At 38.1% G+C, this 20,337-nt stretch overlaps 2 protein-coding genes across 14 annotated transcripts in view; one reads left to right on the top strand and one right to left on the bottom strand.

Annotated features, from left to right (window-relative positions):
• The window catches only part of PARD3 (par-3 family cell polarity regulator), a 676,275-nt gene that overhangs the window by 83,295 nt on the left and 572,643 nt on the right, over positions 1 to 20,337 (top strand). The gene's annotated exons all lie outside the window — the stretch shown is intronic.
• Positions 11,099 to 12,009, bottom strand: LOC125169974 (60S ribosomal protein L6-like). The gene is given in 2 exon segments (XM_047865965.1): positions 11,099 to 11,569; positions 11,571 to 12,009. Coding segments are annotated over 2 exon segments (870 nt in total). The 5' UTR covers positions 12,000 to 12,009; the 3' UTR covers positions 11,099 to 11,128.

Genomic DNA, 20,337 nt, shown 5'->3' with positions numbered 1-20,337 from the left:
GTCCTAACTGCAAATATATTCTATATTTTAAAATTTCATGCTTAAAAAATAATAAAGCAAAACATTTAGAATCTAATCTTGGGTTAATCTGGAATTGATTTTATGTTGGGGAGGAAGCTATCTAAATTCTTCCCTGCCTCACCCCTGCCCCCCAGGTGGAGAGCCAATTTCTAAAGTTTTTGTTTTGTGTCTGTTTTGTTTTGTTTTTAATTTTTTTAATGCTTTTAATTTTTGAGAGAGAGCACGCGTAGGGGAGGGACAGAGAGAGACACACACAGAATCCAAAGCAGGCTCTAGGTTCAGAGCTGTCAACACCGAGCCCAACACGGAGCTTGAACTCACAGATGGTGAGATCATGACCTGAGCCAAAGTTGGACGCCCAACCGACTGAGCCACCCAGGTGCCCCAGTGTCTGTTTTGTTTTTAAAGTGCCCATATATATCTTCCTTCCTTCCTTTTTTTCCTCCCTCCCTGTCTCCCTTTCTCTCTCTCTTTTTCTCTCTCTCTCTTTTGTTCGTTTCAGGAGTAGAATTTAGTGATTCATCACTTACATATAATACCCAGTGCTCATCACAACAAATGCCCTCCTTAATAGCCCATCCCCTGCCGACACCTCCTTCCAGGAACCCTCAGTTTGTTCTCTATAGTTAAAAACCTCTCTCATGGTTGACTTCCCTCCTGCCCCCACCACATGTTCATCTGTTTTGTTTCTTAAACTCCACATATGAGTGAAATCATATGGTATTTGTTCTCTCACTGACTTATTTTGCATCACATAGTATACTCTAGCTCCATCCACATTGTTGCAAATGGCAAGATTTTATTCTTTTATATGGCTGAGTAATATTTTATTGTATATATAGACCACATCTTCTTTACCCATTCATCAGTCAATTGACATTTGGGATTTGGGTTCTTTCCATAATTTGGCTATTGTTGATAATGCTGCCATAAACAATGGGGTGCAGATGACCCTGCAAATCAGTAGTTTTGTATCCTTTGGGCAAGTACCTACTAATGTGATTGCTGGGTTGTAGCGTAGTTCTAGTTTTAACTTTTTGAGGAACCTCCATAATGTTTTCTAGAGTGGCTGCACCAATTTGCATTCCCACCAGTAATGTAGGAGGGTTTTTGTTTCTCCACATCCTCACCAACATCTGTTGTTTCCTGTGTTGTTAATTTTAGCCATTCCAACAGATGTGAGGTATTTTCTGATTGTAGTTTTGATTTGTATTTCCCTGATGATGAGTGATGTTGAGTATCTTTTCATATGTTTGTTAGCCTAAAGTGCCCATATATTTCTGTGTACATTCAGGGCAAATCTTCACTGATGGGAATTTGCTCTTTAACTGCAAAAGCATATTATCTGAGTGCTTTTGTGAAGTACTTTGTTGACATGTCATGTATTTACTTTTTTGGGTTGGATAGTACTGTTGCATTATGATAAAAGTTTTTAAAGGGAATTATTTTTTGCACCAAGAAATAAACTTCCTAAATTATAAATTGAGATTAGTATATACTTTGCAATTCATTCTTTATGATTTTTAAGAGCACATGGTTTGCTTACATACTCTCTATACTATTTTTTTCTGAATAAGTGATGGTTTGCGATTTATGGGATTCATTTAGTCAATGGGAAGTTAAGTGGAAAACAACTTTAATTTTACCTTTACAGAAACATAATTTACTCTTTTTGTTGATTGTAGTTAGTGTGATAGTAGGGATTTTGAGAAAGATCATTTCTATTCAGTTTGAATCTGCTTACCGGAACAGAGAGCTGATAAAAACTATGATCTTGCTTCTCACTAGTTTTTTGGTCTTTTTTTTTTTTTTAAGCTGAATACATGGAAATAAGTATGTTTGCATTAAAATCTTAGACAACTAGTACTAAAGAAAATTTTTCTTGTTCTAAAATTTTATCTTGAAGAGAAAGAACCCTTTGGAGGGTGATTAAATGGGATTTCTGATACTACTAGTTAGTTGCCGGCAGTGATTCTGGGGGAGTTCACCTTCCATATGCAATCAGGAAATGACTGGTTAGCAATGACTTGGTTAGTCATGCTTTGTGCATGATTAATGGTGTTATTTTTGAACTTTGATATAAAGTCTAAGAGGGAAGCAAATGTTTCATTGTAATAGTGAGCCTTTTATGTTTGTAGTTGATAGAGATGTATTGCCCAGCACCTGTGTTTTTCCTGAGAAACTGTGTTTCATTGATTGTTCCCAGTTAACTCCTTTCTTGAAGTGTTACCTTATTTCCTCCAGAGGGCAGGGGAGAGGGAGTGCCAAAGAATGGATGGGAACTGGGGAAGAGACCCTAGACCAGGGTCTTCCCAGAGGACTCCTCCTTGGAATCTTTTGTCTGGCTGGTGCTGAAAGATGGATGGTTCTCCCTCAGGTACCTTGGGCTGTTGTACTGGCCCTGGTGGCCTGTCTCACACTGGCTATGAGCACTGTGGGGTGAGGGGGAAAGGTATGGTTTAGTCAGGGATGGTTGCCCATTTATTGGAAGGCTCAGGCTTATTTTATTAGGACAAATACAGATATTATGTAGTGAGTGGTAAATTTTATATGCATTTTATTTTATTTTTATTTCATTTTATTTAAAAAAAATTTTTTTTAACATTTATTTATTTTTGAGACAGAGAGAGAGCATGAACAGGGGAGGGTCAGAGAAAGAGGGAGACACAGAATCCGAAACAGGCTCCAGGCTCTGAGCTGTCAGCACAGAGCCCGACGCGGGGCTCGAACCCACGGACCGCGAGATCGTGACCTGAGCCGAAGTCGGAGGCTTAACCGACTGAGCCACCCAGGCGCCCCTATATGCATTTTAAAGATAAAATCAAGATACTCCAAAAGAGCCTTCAAAGACATTCTGTACTGACATAAGGGGAGAACAAGGTTGTGCAGACCTTCAACCATAGAATGTCCTCTCTTTTACAGCTTTTATATTTCCTTGAGAAGGAAAATGTGAACTCTTTTGCAGGCTTGATTATATACTTAACGTAGTTTGTGACTATTCTGTGGTTTAACATTTTCATAAGCTTGCAGATCTCAGTGGTGGCACAGAATACTGTTTTCGTCTAGTAGCTCTGTTGTGGGGTCTTTTAGAATTAGAGACAGGGAAAATACCCTGCTGTCTAGTTTTCAAGGAAAGAGTAATAGCTATGATTAATTTTGCAAAAAGCTGTTTTTGAGATTTAGTCTTGCACATTTTTTTCCTTCCTTTTATTTTTAATCTATCACTTCTGAGAAGCTGAGAAAAGCGAGCCACGGGATTATTTCCCATGATACTTGTCTCATTGGATTTATAGTAGGTTTACTTCTTTGCCTCCCCTCTTATAAATATTTGCAGATTCATTACAGTATTTACTTTCCCTGTGGTTTAAGTTAAAAATAAAGATTTTGGCAAAACAGTGGCATGCTGAAGAATACTGAACTAGTAGTTAGGAGATGGCAGGGTTAGCTATTGCTAGGCAGTTGTTATTTGATCTTGATCCTTAACTTTTCTGTTGTTATTTACCACCTCCAACGTCTTTGTATTCACTTAAGGTTCTGTGATTTTAATGGCAAATAATTGTTTTATATTCTGTATGGCTTAAAAAGTGGTTTATGAAGGACATTAATTTCATAGAACATATATCTATAGGCTTTTATGTTGCTTCTGAATAAACTTGGTGCAGTAGTTCAGGTACTGTGATATCTAGACAGCACTAGCGCCTAAGTGTAACTTTTACAACTATCAATGTCAGTAATTAGTATAAAGGGTGAGTGTAAAAGTCTAAGGTAAAAGACTATGTGAAAGAACAGCTTTCCAGGTAAGAACAGTGAAATTTATCAGGTAACTGGGGAATAAGAATATAAGAATACATTTTCTGTGCATAAAACATAAAATTCAGACTTGCTTGACAGAAGAATTCCTGAAAGAAGATGGTGATAATTTTATATATTTTTAACATTTTTAAAACAATTTAAAAAAAATTTACATTTTTTTTTTTAAAATCAGAAGGCCATGACAAAGCAGAGAGAAAAAAGTTAAAAGAAATAGCTCAAAGCACATTCTATAGATGTTTATAATGACCACTTAATCATGTATACATTCTTGGAGATGCAAGTATCTTTATAATACAGAGTCCCTGCCTATGGAAATTCATGGCTGCAAAATTCTTAAGTTTGGGGAACAGAGTCTTGTAGTTTACAGTAATAGGGCTGTGTAACCAGATCAAATTATAGCTGTTTTCCCTCCCCCACTGCTTTTTGGCATTAGGCCATTTCTCTTTAATTGGGAAATGTTAAAATAAGTGTATATATGAGACTCAGTGCTGGATTTATTAAAGGATTTTGAGGACACAGTTTACTGTGTTTAACACGGCATCCTCTTTGAGAACCACAAAAGAAATTTCTCCCTGGTAATAGATACAGTTGTGGTTCTCTTCTTAAATGTATGCACAGTGGTCCCCCCTTATCCCTGGTTTTGCTTTCCATGCATGGTTTCAGTTACTCATGGTCAACTGCAGTTTGGAAGCATATGATCCTCCTCCTAATGCATTGTCAGAAGGTCATTAGTAGCTTAATAGCTACGTCACAGTGCCTCTGGCATTCACCTGACTTCATCTCATCACGGGGGCATTTTATCATTTCGCATCATCACAAGACAAAGGGTGAATACAGTAAGATATTTTGAGAGAGAGACACATTCACATAACTTGTATTACAGTGCATTGTTATATTTGCTCCATTTTATTATTATTTTTAGTTTCTTACTGTGCCTAATTTATAAGTTAAACTTTAACATAGATATATGCATGTATAGGAAAAAACATAGCATATATAGGGTTTAGTGCTATCTATGATTTGAGGCATCGACTCGGATGGGACGTATGTCCTATGAATCAGGAGTGATTACAGTAATCAGAGAAGGGCATTCCCTCCTTGCTTACACTGCCAGATTCCTCACAGCCAATCTGGAAACCTCATGGAGTGCATTTTGAATATTGCTCTTGACTTCATCTTATTTTTCTAAACTTTTCTGCTCTTGACTTTGGATTATTATCCAAAAATAGTCCTGCATTATGCAAATTTGTAACTGTAGAGTACAATATAATGTTAGTGAAGTTTTCAATCTGGAAACACATCAATTCATTTAATTTCCAGACTCAGTTCATTTATCCTTTAAAAAACAAAAGATTTGGATTTTGGGAAGAGAGAGGGAGAGGCTTTTAAATGTGGCAGTGGACAGAATGCCATGGTGTCCCTGACTGCTCCTTTTTATATATTGCTAGATGTAATTTGCTAATATTCTGTTAAAAAGTTCTATGTCTGGGGTGCCTGGGTGGTGCAGTCAGTAGTTAAGTGTCCAACTCTTGATCTCGACTTAGGTCATGATCTCATGGTTTGTTTGAGTTTGAGCCCCACATCAGGCTCTGCGCTAATGGTGCAGATCCTGCTTGGGATTCTCTCACCCTGTCTCTCTGCCCCTCCTCTGTGCACACTCTCTCTGTTTCTCTCTCTCTCAAAATAAATAAAACTTAAAAAAAATTTCTGTGTGTTTATGAGGGAGATAATATGTATATTTTAATGTCTTCATCTGGTTTTATTTTCATTTATTTTACAGAGCACACAAGTGGGGGAGGGGGAGTAAAAGAGAGAGAGAGGAAGGGAGGGAGAGGGAGAGAATCTCAAGCAGGCTCCATGCTCATTGTGGGAGCCCCATGCAGGGCCTGGTCCCATGACCCTAGGATCATGACCTGGGCCAAAATCAAGAGTTGGACGTTCTCAGCTGAGTGAACTACCCAGGTGCCCCGTTTATCTGATTTTTGAACCTGATTATTGGGATACCTGGGTGGCTCAGTTGGTTAGGAGTAGAACTCTTGATTTTGGCTGGGGTCATGATCTTCTCTCACAGTTGGTAAAATCAAGCACTGTAAGGGCAGATTTACTGATGGCGGGGCTCAAATTAATGAACCACAAGATCATGACCTGAGCTGAGATCAAGAGTTGGAGGATTCTCTTTAACCCTCTCTCTCTGTCTCTCCCCTGCTCACGCACGCAGCACATTGTCTGTCTGTCTGTGTGTCTCTCTCAATATAAAATAAACATTAAAAAAACACAAGAAACCATGATTTTTAAATAGGTGTATGCTGGCCTTTCAAAATGAGTTGAGAAATGTTCCCTCCTAGTTCTTGAAAGAGTTTATATCAAATTGGCATTAATTCTTCCTTAAGTGTTTATAAGAGAATTCAACAATGAAGCCTTCCTAACTTGGAGTTTTCTTTTTTTAAATTTTGAATCTATATTTAAAAACAGATATAGGGTTATTCAATTCTAAATCTTCTTGCATTAGTTTTGTTAATTAGCGTCTTTCCAGGAATTGACCATTTCATCTTGTCAAATTTATCAGTATAAAGTTGCTCATAATATTCCATTATTATCCTTTTTTTTTTTTTTTTTTTAACATTTATTTATTTTTGGGACAGAGAGAGACAGAGCATGAACGGGGGAGGGGCAGAGAGAGAGGGAGACACAGAATCGGAAACAGGCTCCAGGCTCCGAGCCATCAGCCCAGAGCCCGACGCGGGGCTCGAACTCACGGACCGCGAGATCGTGACCTGAGCTGAAGTCGGCCGCTTAACCGACTGAGCCACCCAGGCGCCCCTATCCTTTTAATATCTGTATGATTTGTAGTGATATCCTTGTTTCATTCCTGGTATTATAATTTGTGATTTCTCTTTATCCTTGATTGATATTGCTAGGGATTTATCAGCTCTATTGATTTTCAAGGATCTAAGTTTTGGCTTGTTTCATATTCTATATTTGTCCATTTTCTAGTTCATTGATTTCGCACTTTATTCCCTTTCTTCTTTCTTTGGTTTATTTTGCTTGTCTTTTTTCAGGCTTCTTAAGGCAGAAACTTAGATAATTGTTTCTAAGCCTTTTTAAATTTTGTAATGTAAGCATTTAGGGCTATAAATTCCCCATCAGAGTTTTAGCCTCAATTAACAGATTGTGATATGTTTAATTTTTATTATTATGCAGTTAAAATATTTTTTTAAATGTTTATTTTTTTATTTTTGAGAAAGAGACAGAGAGAGTGAGCCAGGGGAGGGGCAGAGACAGAGGGAGAGAAAGAATCCCAAGCAGGCTCCGCACTGTCAGCACAGATCCTGATATGGGTTCGAACTCATAAACCATGAGATCATCACCTGAGCTGAAACTCATAGACGCTTAACTGACTGAGCCACCCAGGTGCCCCAGTTAAAATAATTTCTAATTTCCCTTGTGAGTTATTTTACCCATGAGTTATTTAGAAGTATACTCCTTAATTTTCTAATGTCCAGCCATTTGGAGATTTTCCAAATATGTTTATTATTGATTTATAATTTAATTTTGTGGCTAGGGAACATATGGCTGTATTATTTCAGTTCTTTGAAATTTATTGAGATTTCCTTTATGACTCAGCTTATAGTTATCAGAGTGAGTTTTCCATGTGTACTTGAACCCCTTTTTGTTTCTTATTCTAGCCAGAAAAGGAAAGACAAATTGGAGTAAGAATGAAATGGCACCTCACTTGAGGCTGAGATGTGGGAGTAATGCAGGCTGATGTGTTCACAGTGACTTTGCTGGAGTATTTTGTATGGGAGGGGGTCTGGGAGATCCCTCCCATGTTTGATTGACTGCAAAGCTGTAATGAAATAGGAGGCAATTTTAGTCTATTGAAGGCAGATTACTTAAGTGGCTCCTTCCTCAAATTACAAAATCACTTTCATTTTTTTGGCAACTCAAAAAATAATAGAAATATGATTTGTCTTACTGAAATTTCTTTTTTTAGCAGTAGGTCTTTTATGTAATATGTATACATATTTTAAGGATGATAATTTCATAAGTGGATGAAAGACTCTTTTGTGGAATGACGATTTTCCTGTTAAATATGAAAATGTGATGCCATGAGCCTTTTCTGTCTTAGAATTTTTTAGCTGGAGTGAGTCAGGTAGAATATGGATGTCATCCATTGATTTATTAAGTAGTTGAATGTTTTGAAATATTTACCATATTTTTTTGAAAACTTGCTAACTTAAAATTTTCTTTTCTTTCTTTCTTTTTTTTTTTTTTGGACATAGGTTAATGTAATTTCCAGGCTCAGAAATTCTCACTTTCAACAGTTTGGCATTCCTGCATCTGTGCATTTATTTGTCTAGGAGTACAAAATTTCTGAAAGATGAACTAAGAGATTAGAGCTGACAGGTGTCTAAGTATTGCACATCTCATAAGATAAACCATGGTTTTTCTTTATAAGATGCTTCATGAATGACAACACTTAGGTCAGGAGATAGCCCTGAGAAATTATTTTATCGAGCATTTTAAGAAACACACTAAAAATTCTTTATGAATTGCTCTTTATTTCTGACTCAGATTAGAAAACCTATTCAAATTCTCTAAAACACATGGAAAAGCTCCTGATTTTGACAAAAGGGAGGCAAGGGGGAATGTTGAATGTGGGTTTTATCAGAACATCTTTTCTTCTTTTCCCCCATCCTTCTAAATTTAATCTCTCCCTGGGGATGGAACACAGATGAGTACATAACAGCCAGGAGCAAAGCACAGTGATCTACTTGGGCTGCTGTCACATTACTTTTAGTTTCCTTGAGGAGACGATTCATTGCATAATGAAGTTAATTTATTGTGTGTAACTCCCATAGTGTCCCCCCCCTCCTCCAGAGGGCTCAAGTGAGCGAGGGACAGAGAGAGAGTGCAAATCCCATGAGAGGCAGAGAGAGAGAGAGAGAGAGAGAGAGAGGGAGGGAGGGAGGGAGGGAGGCAGGGAGTTGGGGCTCACCTGAAGCAGGGCTCTGCTTGCCTGAGGTGGGACTTGAATTCACGAACTGTGAGTTTATGACCTGAGCCAAAGTCCGATGCTTAGGTGACTGAGCCACCCAGGTGCCCCTTCCCTAGTGTATTTTTAATAAGTGGGAATTATTTTGTACATACAATTGTCAGATTTGCTTTTTGTAGCAGATTCTTCTGTATTAAATCAAGTTATACTATTTGAAGATGTTTAGCTTCCATTTTACATGTGAATACTTTAAATTCTCATAAGGGTTTTTTATTCATAATATTATAAGGATTATAAATCCCATTTTAAGGTTTTATATATGTAGATTATTTGATGATTTGCCTAATGTGAAAATCCAGAATATTATACTAAATAAGACAAACTATTTTAAGCATTAATGTACCTTAAAAACTTGGAATCTTTACTGCTTCTAGGTAGTAAAAAAAGAAAGGGTAAGTATATGAGTGATTGTATTTTACTTGGCAGTAAAGATATGTTACTGTAGCCTACAGTGACATCATATGATTGAGGAGTACTTAAAAATAGGCAACAGTGTGACACATGTACTGTTAACTCGTTAGTTAAGCATTAGCAAAAATGAAAGTGAATCATTTTAAAGTGGAGAGGCCCCAGTTTTCAGTTGGAAGATGGTGATGGAGTAGGTGGACTGGAGGCTTGTCTCATCCTACAAATACAACTAGGTAACTATGAAATCATCCTAAATACTCTAGAAATTGACTTGAAGACTGGCAGAACAAACTCCACAACTAAAGGTGGAGAAGAGGCTACATTAAAGAAGGTAGGAAGTGCAGAGACAGAGTTTGAGAAAGAAACTGATTGTGGTCACTGCAGTGGGGAGGGAGCCATGGTTGTGAAAGGCAAAAGACAGATTAGCACACAGGGGAGTATGCACGGAAAATGAATCTGTATAGCAACTGGCTTGGAAAGTGTGATGGGCTGATTTTTGTGACTTCTGGCAACCAGTGGGCCTAATTTAAAGCCTGGAGTTTTAAAGGTCAGTGGGCTAGGCTGGGATAGAGCCTGGAGGGCATTACACTACTCTTGGAAAAAAGGCAGACAAATAACCTGTGGATATATAGCATGGAAGCGGTGATCTGAAGAGTGCATAGGGTGCACAGTAGGGAGGTTATTTGCTCATTTTGGAGCATGTCCCAGAGAAGCAGCATTCATGGAGAGACCTCTCTGGGAACAAAGGAACTAGCTGGTGCCATTTCCTTCTCCTGCCCCTCAGCATAAATGCAGGGCCATCTGTGGGAACCAGCGTAGCACTGACATTCACTAACTTGCTTACGCCAAACCTTGCTCCCCTACCCCCTGCGCTCTGGTGGAACAACCCTTCCAGTCTCACTTGCCTCTGTCCCAGTGCAGTGGGACCCCTCCTCCAGAAGACTGGCCCAAACCCCAGTTCATACTGCATCACCCCACTTGACACTTTTGCAGAGCCTCAGTCTGGTAGCAGTGGCAAGAGGTCTCATTTCACAAGCAGACCAGAGCACATCTAGTTAAAATGTGCCACCTTCAGGCCAGGGACCAAACACTGCCCTCACAACAGGTAAAGAGATCCTCTGCAAAGGACTGGCCTGAAGGATAAGGCAGCCAGAACAAAACAGCAGAGCACATGCAGGACATACTGGAGACACTGCTGTAAATGCCAGGCCCAGGGGAACAGGGGACACTACACAGCAGGGCATTGTAGGACCTCTTCTTCATAAGGAGATGTAGTTGACTTTCCTAACTCACAAAAACAGACACAGAGACTTAGACAAAATGAAAAGACTGAGAAATTTATCTGAAATGAAAGAACAGGAAAAGGCCATACCAGAGATCTAAGCAAAACAGATATAAGTAATATGCCTGATGGAGTATTTAAGGCAGTGATCATAAGAATACACACTGAATTTGAGAAAAGCATGGAAGATGTGAGTGGGACCCTTAACACAGAGGTAAAGAATAACATAGCAGAGATAAAGGGCTCAATAAGTGAAATGAGAAACACTTGATGGAATGAACAGCAGGCTGGAAGAAGCAGAGGAACAAATTAATGACCTAGAGGACAGAGTAATACAAAGTAATCAAGCTGAGCAAAAGAGAGAAAAAAGAATTATGCAAAACAAGAGTAGACTTAGGGAACTCAGTGACTCCATCAAACATAATAACATACCTTTGTAATATAGGAGTCCAAGAAGAGAAGAAAAGGGGCAGAGAATTTATTTATTTATTTATTTATTTATTTATTTATTTATTTTCTGTTATTTAATTAGGTTCTTTGTAAGAAATTTAGAACACCAATTTGTGAGGGTAAACGCCATTCGTGAGGGCAAACACAGAGCGGAGGTAGCCCTGAAGCTGAGGAATGGCTTTGATTTTTGGCAGAATTTGCGAGTCCACAGCTTTCTGATCGACCTTGCGCTGCTCTGTAATCTCGTATTTCTCTTTCTCCGTGTCGAAGATCTCACCTTCCTGGTGTCTGGGCTTACGCAGCTTCTTCTTCTTAAAGTAAGCATCAGTGAGGTGTTTGGGGATTTTCACATTGCTGATATCAATTTTGGTGGAGGTGGCAATGACAAATTTCTGGTGTGTTCTACGCAGAGGAACTCGATTAAGGGACAGAGGTCCAGTCACAAGTAGCAAGCCACTGCTCAGTTGCTTCAGGAAAACCACTCTCTTGCCTCTGTGGCGCCCAGTGAGGATGATCAAAATGGTCCCAGGAGTCATCACTGCTAGCTCGCAGTTTCCCCACATGCTGACTAAAAGGTTTTTTGCCGTGGCTCAACAGCTTCCGAGGCACATCTTCAGTAGGATAATACCTAGGCATTTTGCGAAGTTTAACCACTCGGGTACCACCATTCTTGTCACCACCAACTGGTTTTGTGACAGTAGCAAGAACCTTCTCCTTCTTTTTCTTCTCAATCCTGGATTTAGCTGCTGAATACTTCCTCTTGTACATGGCCTTTCTCGAATACATAGCCTATCGGGAGTATCTGCCAATTCCTCTGACTGGGACCGGGTTTCGGCTGCAGTGGGGCTTCCCCTTCTTTGGCGTTTTAGCCTTGAGGTTAGCCTTCTTAACCTTGCCACCAGCATCAGCCTTCTTGGCTTCAGGTTTCTTCTCCTTAGCATCCGGCTTCTCAGCTTTTTTGCCCGCCATCTTGCAAGATGGGAAAGACCAGAGAATTTATTTAAAGACATAATAGCTAAAAACTTCCCTAATCTGGGGAAGGAAACAGATATCCAGATCCAGGTGCCACAGAGGACCCCCAACAAAATCAACAAAAGCGTATCCACACCAGGACATATTATAATTAAGCTGGCAAAATATAGTGGCAAAATAAAGTAAAAAAAATTAAAAGCAGCAAGAGAAAAGAAGATAGTAGCATACAAAGGAAACCCCAAAAGTCTAACGGGATTTTTCAGCAGAAACTTTACAAGCCAGAAGAGACTGGCATGATCTATTCAACGTGCTAAAGGGGAAAAAACTTGCAGCTAAGAATTCTCTCACCAGCAAGGCTATCATTCAGAATAGAAGGAGAGATAAAAAGAGTTTGTCAGATAAACAAAAACTAAAGGAGCTCATGACTATTACACTAGCCCTGCAAGAAATATTAAACAAGACTTTTTTGAGTGGAAAGGAGAGACCAAAAGTGATAATATGATGGTAGGAAAAACAGAAGCAGTAAAAATGGATATATCTGTAAAAAATCAGTCAAGGAACTCACAAAATAAAACAATTTCCATTAAGACAACATGTGCTTAAAACATGGGGAGGAGAGGAGTAAAGACTGGGTTCAAACTTAAGTGATCATCAACTTAATATGGACTGTTATATGCAGAAGGGGTTGTACATAAACCTAATGGTAAGCATATATCAAAACCACTAATAAATATACAAAGAATAAAGAGAAAGAAATACAAATCTTATCAGTAAGGAAAATCAGGAAACCATGAAAGGGAGAAAAACAGGAAAGGATCAGAGAAAATCTTCAGAAACAACCACTAAACAAATAATAAAATGACAATAAATACATATCTATCAAGAATTACTTTGAGTGTAAATGGACTAGCTGCTCTAATCAGTAGACATGGTGTGACAGAATGGGTAAAAAAAACAAGACCCATCTATAAGCTGCCTATAAGAGACTCATTTTAGATAAGACATCTACTTCTTGAAAGTGAGGGGATGGAGAAACATCCATCATGCAATGTCAGAAGAAAGCCAAAGTAGCAATGCTTCTGTCAGACAAAGTGGACTGTAAAACAAAGATGGGAATGAGACAAGAAGGACATTGTATTATAATAAAGGGATAATTCAACAAGAAAATATAACAATTGTAAATATTTATGCACCTAACATTGAAGCACCAGAATATACCAAACAGTTAATAAACATAAAGGAGCTAATTGATAATAATACAATAATAGCAAGGACTTTAACACCCCAAGTACATCAATGGAAAGATCATCTAAACAGAAAATCAACAGAAACAATGGCTTGGAATGATACAGTGGAAGAGATGGATTTAACATATATTAAAAACATTCCATCCTAAAACAGCACAATACACATTGTTTTTTAAGTGCACACAGAATTTTCTCCAGAATAGATCACATATTAGCCTACAAAACAATCCTCAACAAATTCAGGATGGTTGAAGTCATACCATGCATCTTTTCTGACCACAATGGTATGAAACTAGAAGTCAACCACAAGAAAAAATCTGAAAAGACCAGACATATATGGAGGTTAGTTAAGATGCTACTAAGGAATGTATGGGTCAACTAGGAAATCAAAGAAGAAATAAAAAAGTACATGGAAACAAATGAAAATGAAAACACATGGTCCAAAACCTTTGGGACACAGGAAGAGCAGTTCTAAGAGGAAAGTTTATAGCAATACAAGCCTACCTCAAGAAGCAAGACATTTTTTTTTTGTAATGTTTATTTTTGAGACAGAGACAGAATGTGAGCAGGGGAGGGACAGAGAGAGAGGGAGACCTAGAATCCAAAGCAGATTCTAGGCTCTGAGCTGTCAGCCCAGAGCCTGATGCAGGATCCCAGCTCATGAACTGTAAAATCATACCTGAGCCAAAGTCAGACTCTTAATCAACTCATCCACTCAGGTGCTCCAAGAAGCAAGAAAAATTCCAAACAACCTAACCTACACCAAATAGAGCTAGAAAAAGAACAAACAAAATGCAAACCAGCAGAAGGAAGGAAATAAAGATTAAAGCAGAAATAGATGATTTGGAAACTAAAACCCAATAGAACAGATCAACGAAACCAGGAGCTGGATCTTTGAAAAAAATCCATGAAATTCATAAATCTCTAGTCATACTTAGCAATTAAAAAAGGAGAAAGGACTGAAAGTCACAAATGAGAAAGGAGAAATAACAGTCAACACCACAGAAATTCTAACAGTTATAAGAGAATAGTATATGCTAACAAATTGGATAACCTAGAAGAATAGGAAGCTTGAGCAGACCATTAACCATCAAAAAATTGAGTCAGTATTCAAAAAACTCCCCAAAATTAAAAGGCCAAGTCCAGAAGAAGAGTTCATACCTAGTCTTCTCAAACCATTCCAAAAAATAAGAGGAAGGAATACTTCCAAATTCATTCTGTGAGGCCAGCATTAGCCTAATATCAAAACCAGATAAAGACACCACTAAAAAAGAGAACTAACTACAGGCCAATATCTCTCATGAACATAGGTGCAAAAATCCTCAACAAAATACAGCAAACTGAATCCAACAATACATTAAAAAAATCCTTCACCATGATCAAATGGGATTTTTTCCTGGGTTGCAAGGTGGTCAGTATTTGCAAATCAATTAACATGATACATCACACTGATAAAGAGAAAGGATAAGAACCGTATAATCATTTGAGTAGACACAGATTAAGTATTTGAAAATGTACAACATCCATTCATGAATAAAAAAAACCCTCAATAAAGTAGGTTTAGAGGGAATATGCCTCAACATAATATAGTTCATATTTGAAAAACCCGCAGCTAACATCATCCTTAATGGGGAAAAACTGAGAGCTTTTCCACTGAGGTCAGAAACAAGACAAGGATGTCCACTTACCACTTTTATTCAGCATAGTACTGGAAGTACTAGTCACAGCAGTTTAGCAACAAAAAGAAATAAAAGGAAAATAGATTGTAAGGAAGAAGTAAAACATTCACTATTTGCAGATGACCTGATACCATATGTAGAAAATCCTAAAAAATTCTACCAAAAAACTACTAGAACTGATAAATGAATTCAGTAAAGTCACAGGATATAAATTCAATGTGCAGAAATCTGTCACATTTCTATATACTGATAATGAGGCAGCAGAAAGAGAAATTAAGAGAACAATCCCATTTACAGTTGCTCAAAACACCACAAGATACCTGGGAATAAACCTAACCAAAGAGGTGACAGACCTGTACTCTGAACACTATAAAACACTGATGAAAAAAATTGGTGTACACAAAGAAATGGAAAGACATTCCTTGCTTATGTATTGGAAGAATAAATAGTGTGAAAATGTCTATACTACCCAATGCAGTCTACAGATTTAATGCAATCCCTATCAAAATACCAACAGCATTTTTCAAGAACTAGAACAAACAATCCTAAAGTTTGTATGGAACCACAAAAGACCTCAATAAGCCAATCTTGGAAAAGAAAAACAAAGCTGGAGGCATCACAATTCCAGACTTCAAGTTATGTTACAAAACTGTGGTAATATAAGCAGTATGGTACTTGGCACAAAAATAGGCACATAGATCAATGTAACAGAATAGAAAACCCAGAAATAAACCCACAACTATATGGTTAATTAATCTTCGACAAACCAGGAAAGAATATCCAATGGAAAGAAATTCTCTTCACCAAATGGTGTTGGGAAAACTGGACAGCAACGTGGAAAGAATGAAACTGGACCACTTCCTTACATCGTACATAAAAATCCATTTTAAAAATGGATTAAAGACCTAGTGTGCAACCTGAAACCATAAAAATCCTAGAAGAGAATACAAGCAGTAATTTTTTTTGTTATTGACCATAGCAACTTTTTTTTTCTAGATGTCTCCTGAGTCAGGGGAAACAAAAGCAAAAATAAGCTGTTGGGACTAGATCAGAATAAAAAGGTTCTGCACAGCAAAGGAGACAATCAACAGAACTAAAAGGCAATCTATGGAATGGGAGAAGACATTTGCAAATGGCATATCTGATGAGGGTTAGTATCCAAAATATATACAGAATTTATAAAACTCACCCCCAAAACAAATAATCCAATTAAAGGACAGAAAACATGAACAGACATTTCTCCCAAGAAGACATGCAGATGGCCAACAGACACATGAAAAGATGTTCATCACTATCAGGGAAATACAAATTAAAGCTCTAATGAGATATCACCTCACACCTGTCAGAATGGCTAAAATCAACAAAACAAGAAATAACAAGTAGGAGAGCATGTGGAGAAAAAGGGACCCTTGTGCACTGTTGGTGGGAATGAAAACTGGTGCAGCCATTCTGGAAAACAGTAGGGAGGTTCCTCAAAAATTGAAAAATAGAGCTACCCTCTAATCCAGGATTATTATGTTTGAATTTACCCAAACAAGACAAAAATCACTAATTCAAAGGGACACATGTACTCCTATGTTTGTAGCAGCATTAGGTACAATAGCCAAATTAGGGAAACAGTCCAAGTGTCTATCGGTTGATAAATGGATAAAGATGAGGTGTATATGTACAACAGAATATTACTCAACCATAAAAAAGAATAAAGTCTTGCCATTTGCAAGGACGTGGATGGAGCTAGAGAGTATAATGGTAAGCAACTTAAGTCAGAGAGAGAGAAATCCCCTATGATTTCACTTGTATGTGGAATTTAAGAAACAAAACAAATGAGCAAAGGAAAACAAAAAGACATCAAGAAACAGACTCTTAAGTATAGAGAACAAACTGATGGTTTCCAGAGGGGAGGGGGATGGGAAGATGGGTGAAATAGGTGATGGGGATTAAGGAGTACACTTGTGATGAGCACCAGCTGCTGTATGGAAGTGTTCAATCAATATACTGTACACCTGAAACTAATATAACATTGTATGTTAAAGTGGAGAGGCATCTTTAGGTGCATATTTTCCTTCTTTTAATACTTACCTTTTAGGTTATGTTTCAGGTTTGAAGATAATTTTGCAACTTTTATTTGTGAAGTGCTCTATGCTGTTATTATCTGCGGAAATACTTAAGATTGGGGGCCAGTTGGCTACTAAATGTGGCTTTTTCTAATCTGTGAAAACATTCAGAAATGACACTTACTCAGTGTCAGAGTCTTTTAGAAATTTTATTTGTTGTGTTTTAATGCATAGGTTTCCTAGAGCATATGTGAATGTATTTAATAATTTTGTTAATTATTTGAGACCTGAAGTTTTTCTAAAAACTTTTATTATGGTAGATTTTTAACTAGACCAAGGATAATGGAGAATGAAGGGCTTTTGTTCTGTATTGCTCCCTTACAGATTCATCATACAGACCTAAACACTTAGAATCTAATAAAATAGATTTAGTAAACTTGATCTTTGATCCAGAATGCATTGCAAGAATCTTGTGTTGTCTGTGTTAACATTGCTGAACATCTCTTATTAGATGTCAGGCGCCCACAGGCTGTGTCCAATAAATGGTAGTGAAGAGGGTGGAGGGAATGGATGGAGTGGCATGTGCGTGGGGGGCTGGGTTGAATACTTTTGTCATACACAATAGGGAAATTTGCTTTTAATTCTCAAACAAGAGAGTGTTTAATAACAGGGCTGGAAGAATTTTATTCTGGCAGCAGTGTGTAGGACCTGGAATGGAGAAAGGAAAGATCAGGGACAGAAAGAAAATCTGAAAAGCTTCAAAGTGCCCATGAATCATCATGTTTAGAAACTTGTATATAGATTATTGCTTTGTTCAGATTTGCTCTGGTTAAGTAAATTTCCTTCTCTTTATAAAGTACAAGGTGGTAGCTCTTTGAGCTTTGAGGCTTAAGCCATCTGGGAGGAAGGACCTGCTTCAGGTCCCGTGTGGCTTACCCTGCCTGCAGAGAGAGGTAGTTTGGACAACAGACAGATATTGTCCATCATAACCAGCCTGAGCAAATGAGAAGATGCCACATAAAACATCAGAGCGTGCAGCTTTTCCCAAGACCTGGAGCTTCCAGGCAGGAGTGAGCTCACACTCTTGCATGCCTGGAGCAGCTGCTCCTTTAGATGTGGTTTTTGCTCTCCACTCTGCAGGAACCCACCCATCCCGCCCCTTTCATTTACTCTCTCATTTCCCGTAGGCATGTGAGCCTGGGACTTGTGTGCGGAAGTATTTAAAACTTGACTTCTTAGAATAAGAAGTGGGAATGGATGGTCTGGTTTTTGTGGGCTCAAAGGATAGTATAAAGTGAAGGGTGACGGGACCCTTAGATCCCCTTTATTATTACAGATGGTGAAATGACCAGAGCTTTTACTTGTCTGAGCTCACATAGCTAGTTATTGGCAAAACAGGGACTAGGGGTGATTCCCACTGAGTCTGCAGAAACTAGTGGACAGCTGCCTGCCACTGAGGGCTCTGAGACACTGTGTGGTTGTAGAAGCCCCTCTTAGGTCTGTGCTCGGGGAGGGGAGTGTAAAGACATAATGCTACCCTTTCCTATACATATGAGAGAGAAAAGCTTTTGTTTTAGGAAGCCACTAACTCCTAAGTATAAAAATAGTGATAGCTGAGAGCTATAGGAAGTTTTAGGAAGTTATACTACATCTGGCTCAGAGACATTTGATATTTATATTTTTAGGCAGAAATCCGTGAGGTGCTAATTTATTATCTATACTGACACTTACAGCTGGGAAAAACTTTGACCAAATTTCCATCCAGAGAAATTTATGCTCACATAGTGCATTTAGATGCCGCATGGCTGAGAACAAAGGATTTTTTATTTTATTATTATTATTTTTTATAACCACAAGCATACTCACTCAACATAGCAGAATCAGTCCACATCAAGCAAATTATGTTTGAGCTATGCTGGAGAATTTGCCCATTTGCAGTAACTTGATACTGAATTATAATCCTGGTGTGAAATGATGGTGTTCCCAATGCTGGTTGCACATTAGTGTCGCTTTGATTTCTCAATTGGTTGTTCTGGTTCTGGGTTAGGGTGGGTGGGTGGTAGCTAGTAAGTAAAGCTGTCCAGCTTTTTTTCTGATGAATCAGGATTGAGAGCCACTGGTGTTTACCCCCATTCCCTTTTGAGATAGATTGACACTAGATATTTATGCCCCTAAAAGAGTAGATTTTACAGTGTGCAATATTAACCTGCATGGTTGAGGAAGGGATTTTTTTTTTTTTTGTGAAAATTCTGGCTAATAATAATAGTAACTAATATTGGGCAATGACTAAATGTCTTGAGCTATTTTAATTGCTTAGAAGGTTTTGACTCCTGTAATCCTTTTAACTTCTCTATGACTTGGGTTCTCTTGTGACTCAGATTTCTCCACTGAAGAAACTAAGGCAGAGAGAGGTTAAGTAATTTGCTCCGGTGGGGTTAGGTTCTCCTCAGCTCCGAGTTTCTTGCTTTTTGCTGAATGGGCTTGTGTTTCCTTCATATTTATGATTAACAAGCCATTATACCTCAAGAAAATGATTTTAATGGTGTTGGCATTTCTACAGCTTGGGCATTTGCTCTACTGCCCATCTTTGTCCCTTGGATTATGGCATTCAGCAGACTGTGTGATGTGTGGGAGTTCTCATGGAAACCTCTGCTACCATTGCTCACGGCAAGGCTGACATATCCCCAGAGCTCTCCCCACCCTTACCACCCACCTTTTGGTATTTTGTCTTCAGGATCAATAGCATGGCAGTGAAGAGAAAAACAAAAATATCTCAAGTCTGGTCAGCTTTCTGATTTATGGCCAATTTAATATTTTTACTAGTATGTCCTGTGGTCCTATGTGCTATGTTTATTGCGGCGATAATCAAATTATTTCAAATATTTTTTTGAGATCAGGAACAGGTCAGTTCATTATATTTTATTTATTTTTTTTTTTTACTAGCAAACTTAGAGATTTGCTAACAAATAGAACTATTTTACTAGCAAATATAGAAATATGTGAGCTTTTGGAAGAAAACTAGTCATGAAGGAGAAATGAAGGGGAATAAACAACAATACTGTGCTCACCATTACAAGAGAGTGGATGCTTGCACAAGCTTCTAAAAATGGGCATGATTTGGAAGCCATTTTAATTGCATGGAGAAAGCCAGAGATCATGATGCAGCTTCCAATTATACTGTATTGTGTCCCCCCACCCCCACCCCAGATTGTTTTATAGAGAGGAATATTTTAAGCAACATAGCATTAGTTTTGCAACATTCTCAAATTGCCTGCGTATTTTCTCATGAACGTGAGTTTGTTCTAATTTCTGATTAAACTGTCCCCACGCTGACTGTGAAGTTTCAATTAAGATG

This window comes from Prionailurus viverrinus, chromosome B4 (assembly GCF_022837055.1).
Source record: "Prionailurus viverrinus isolate Anna chromosome B4, UM_Priviv_1.0, whole genome shotgun sequence".
In the NCBI taxonomy this organism is placed as follows: Eukaryota; Metazoa; Chordata; class Mammalia; order Carnivora; family Felidae; genus Prionailurus; species Prionailurus viverrinus.
This window is presented reverse-complemented; position numbering and strand designations above follow the sequence as displayed.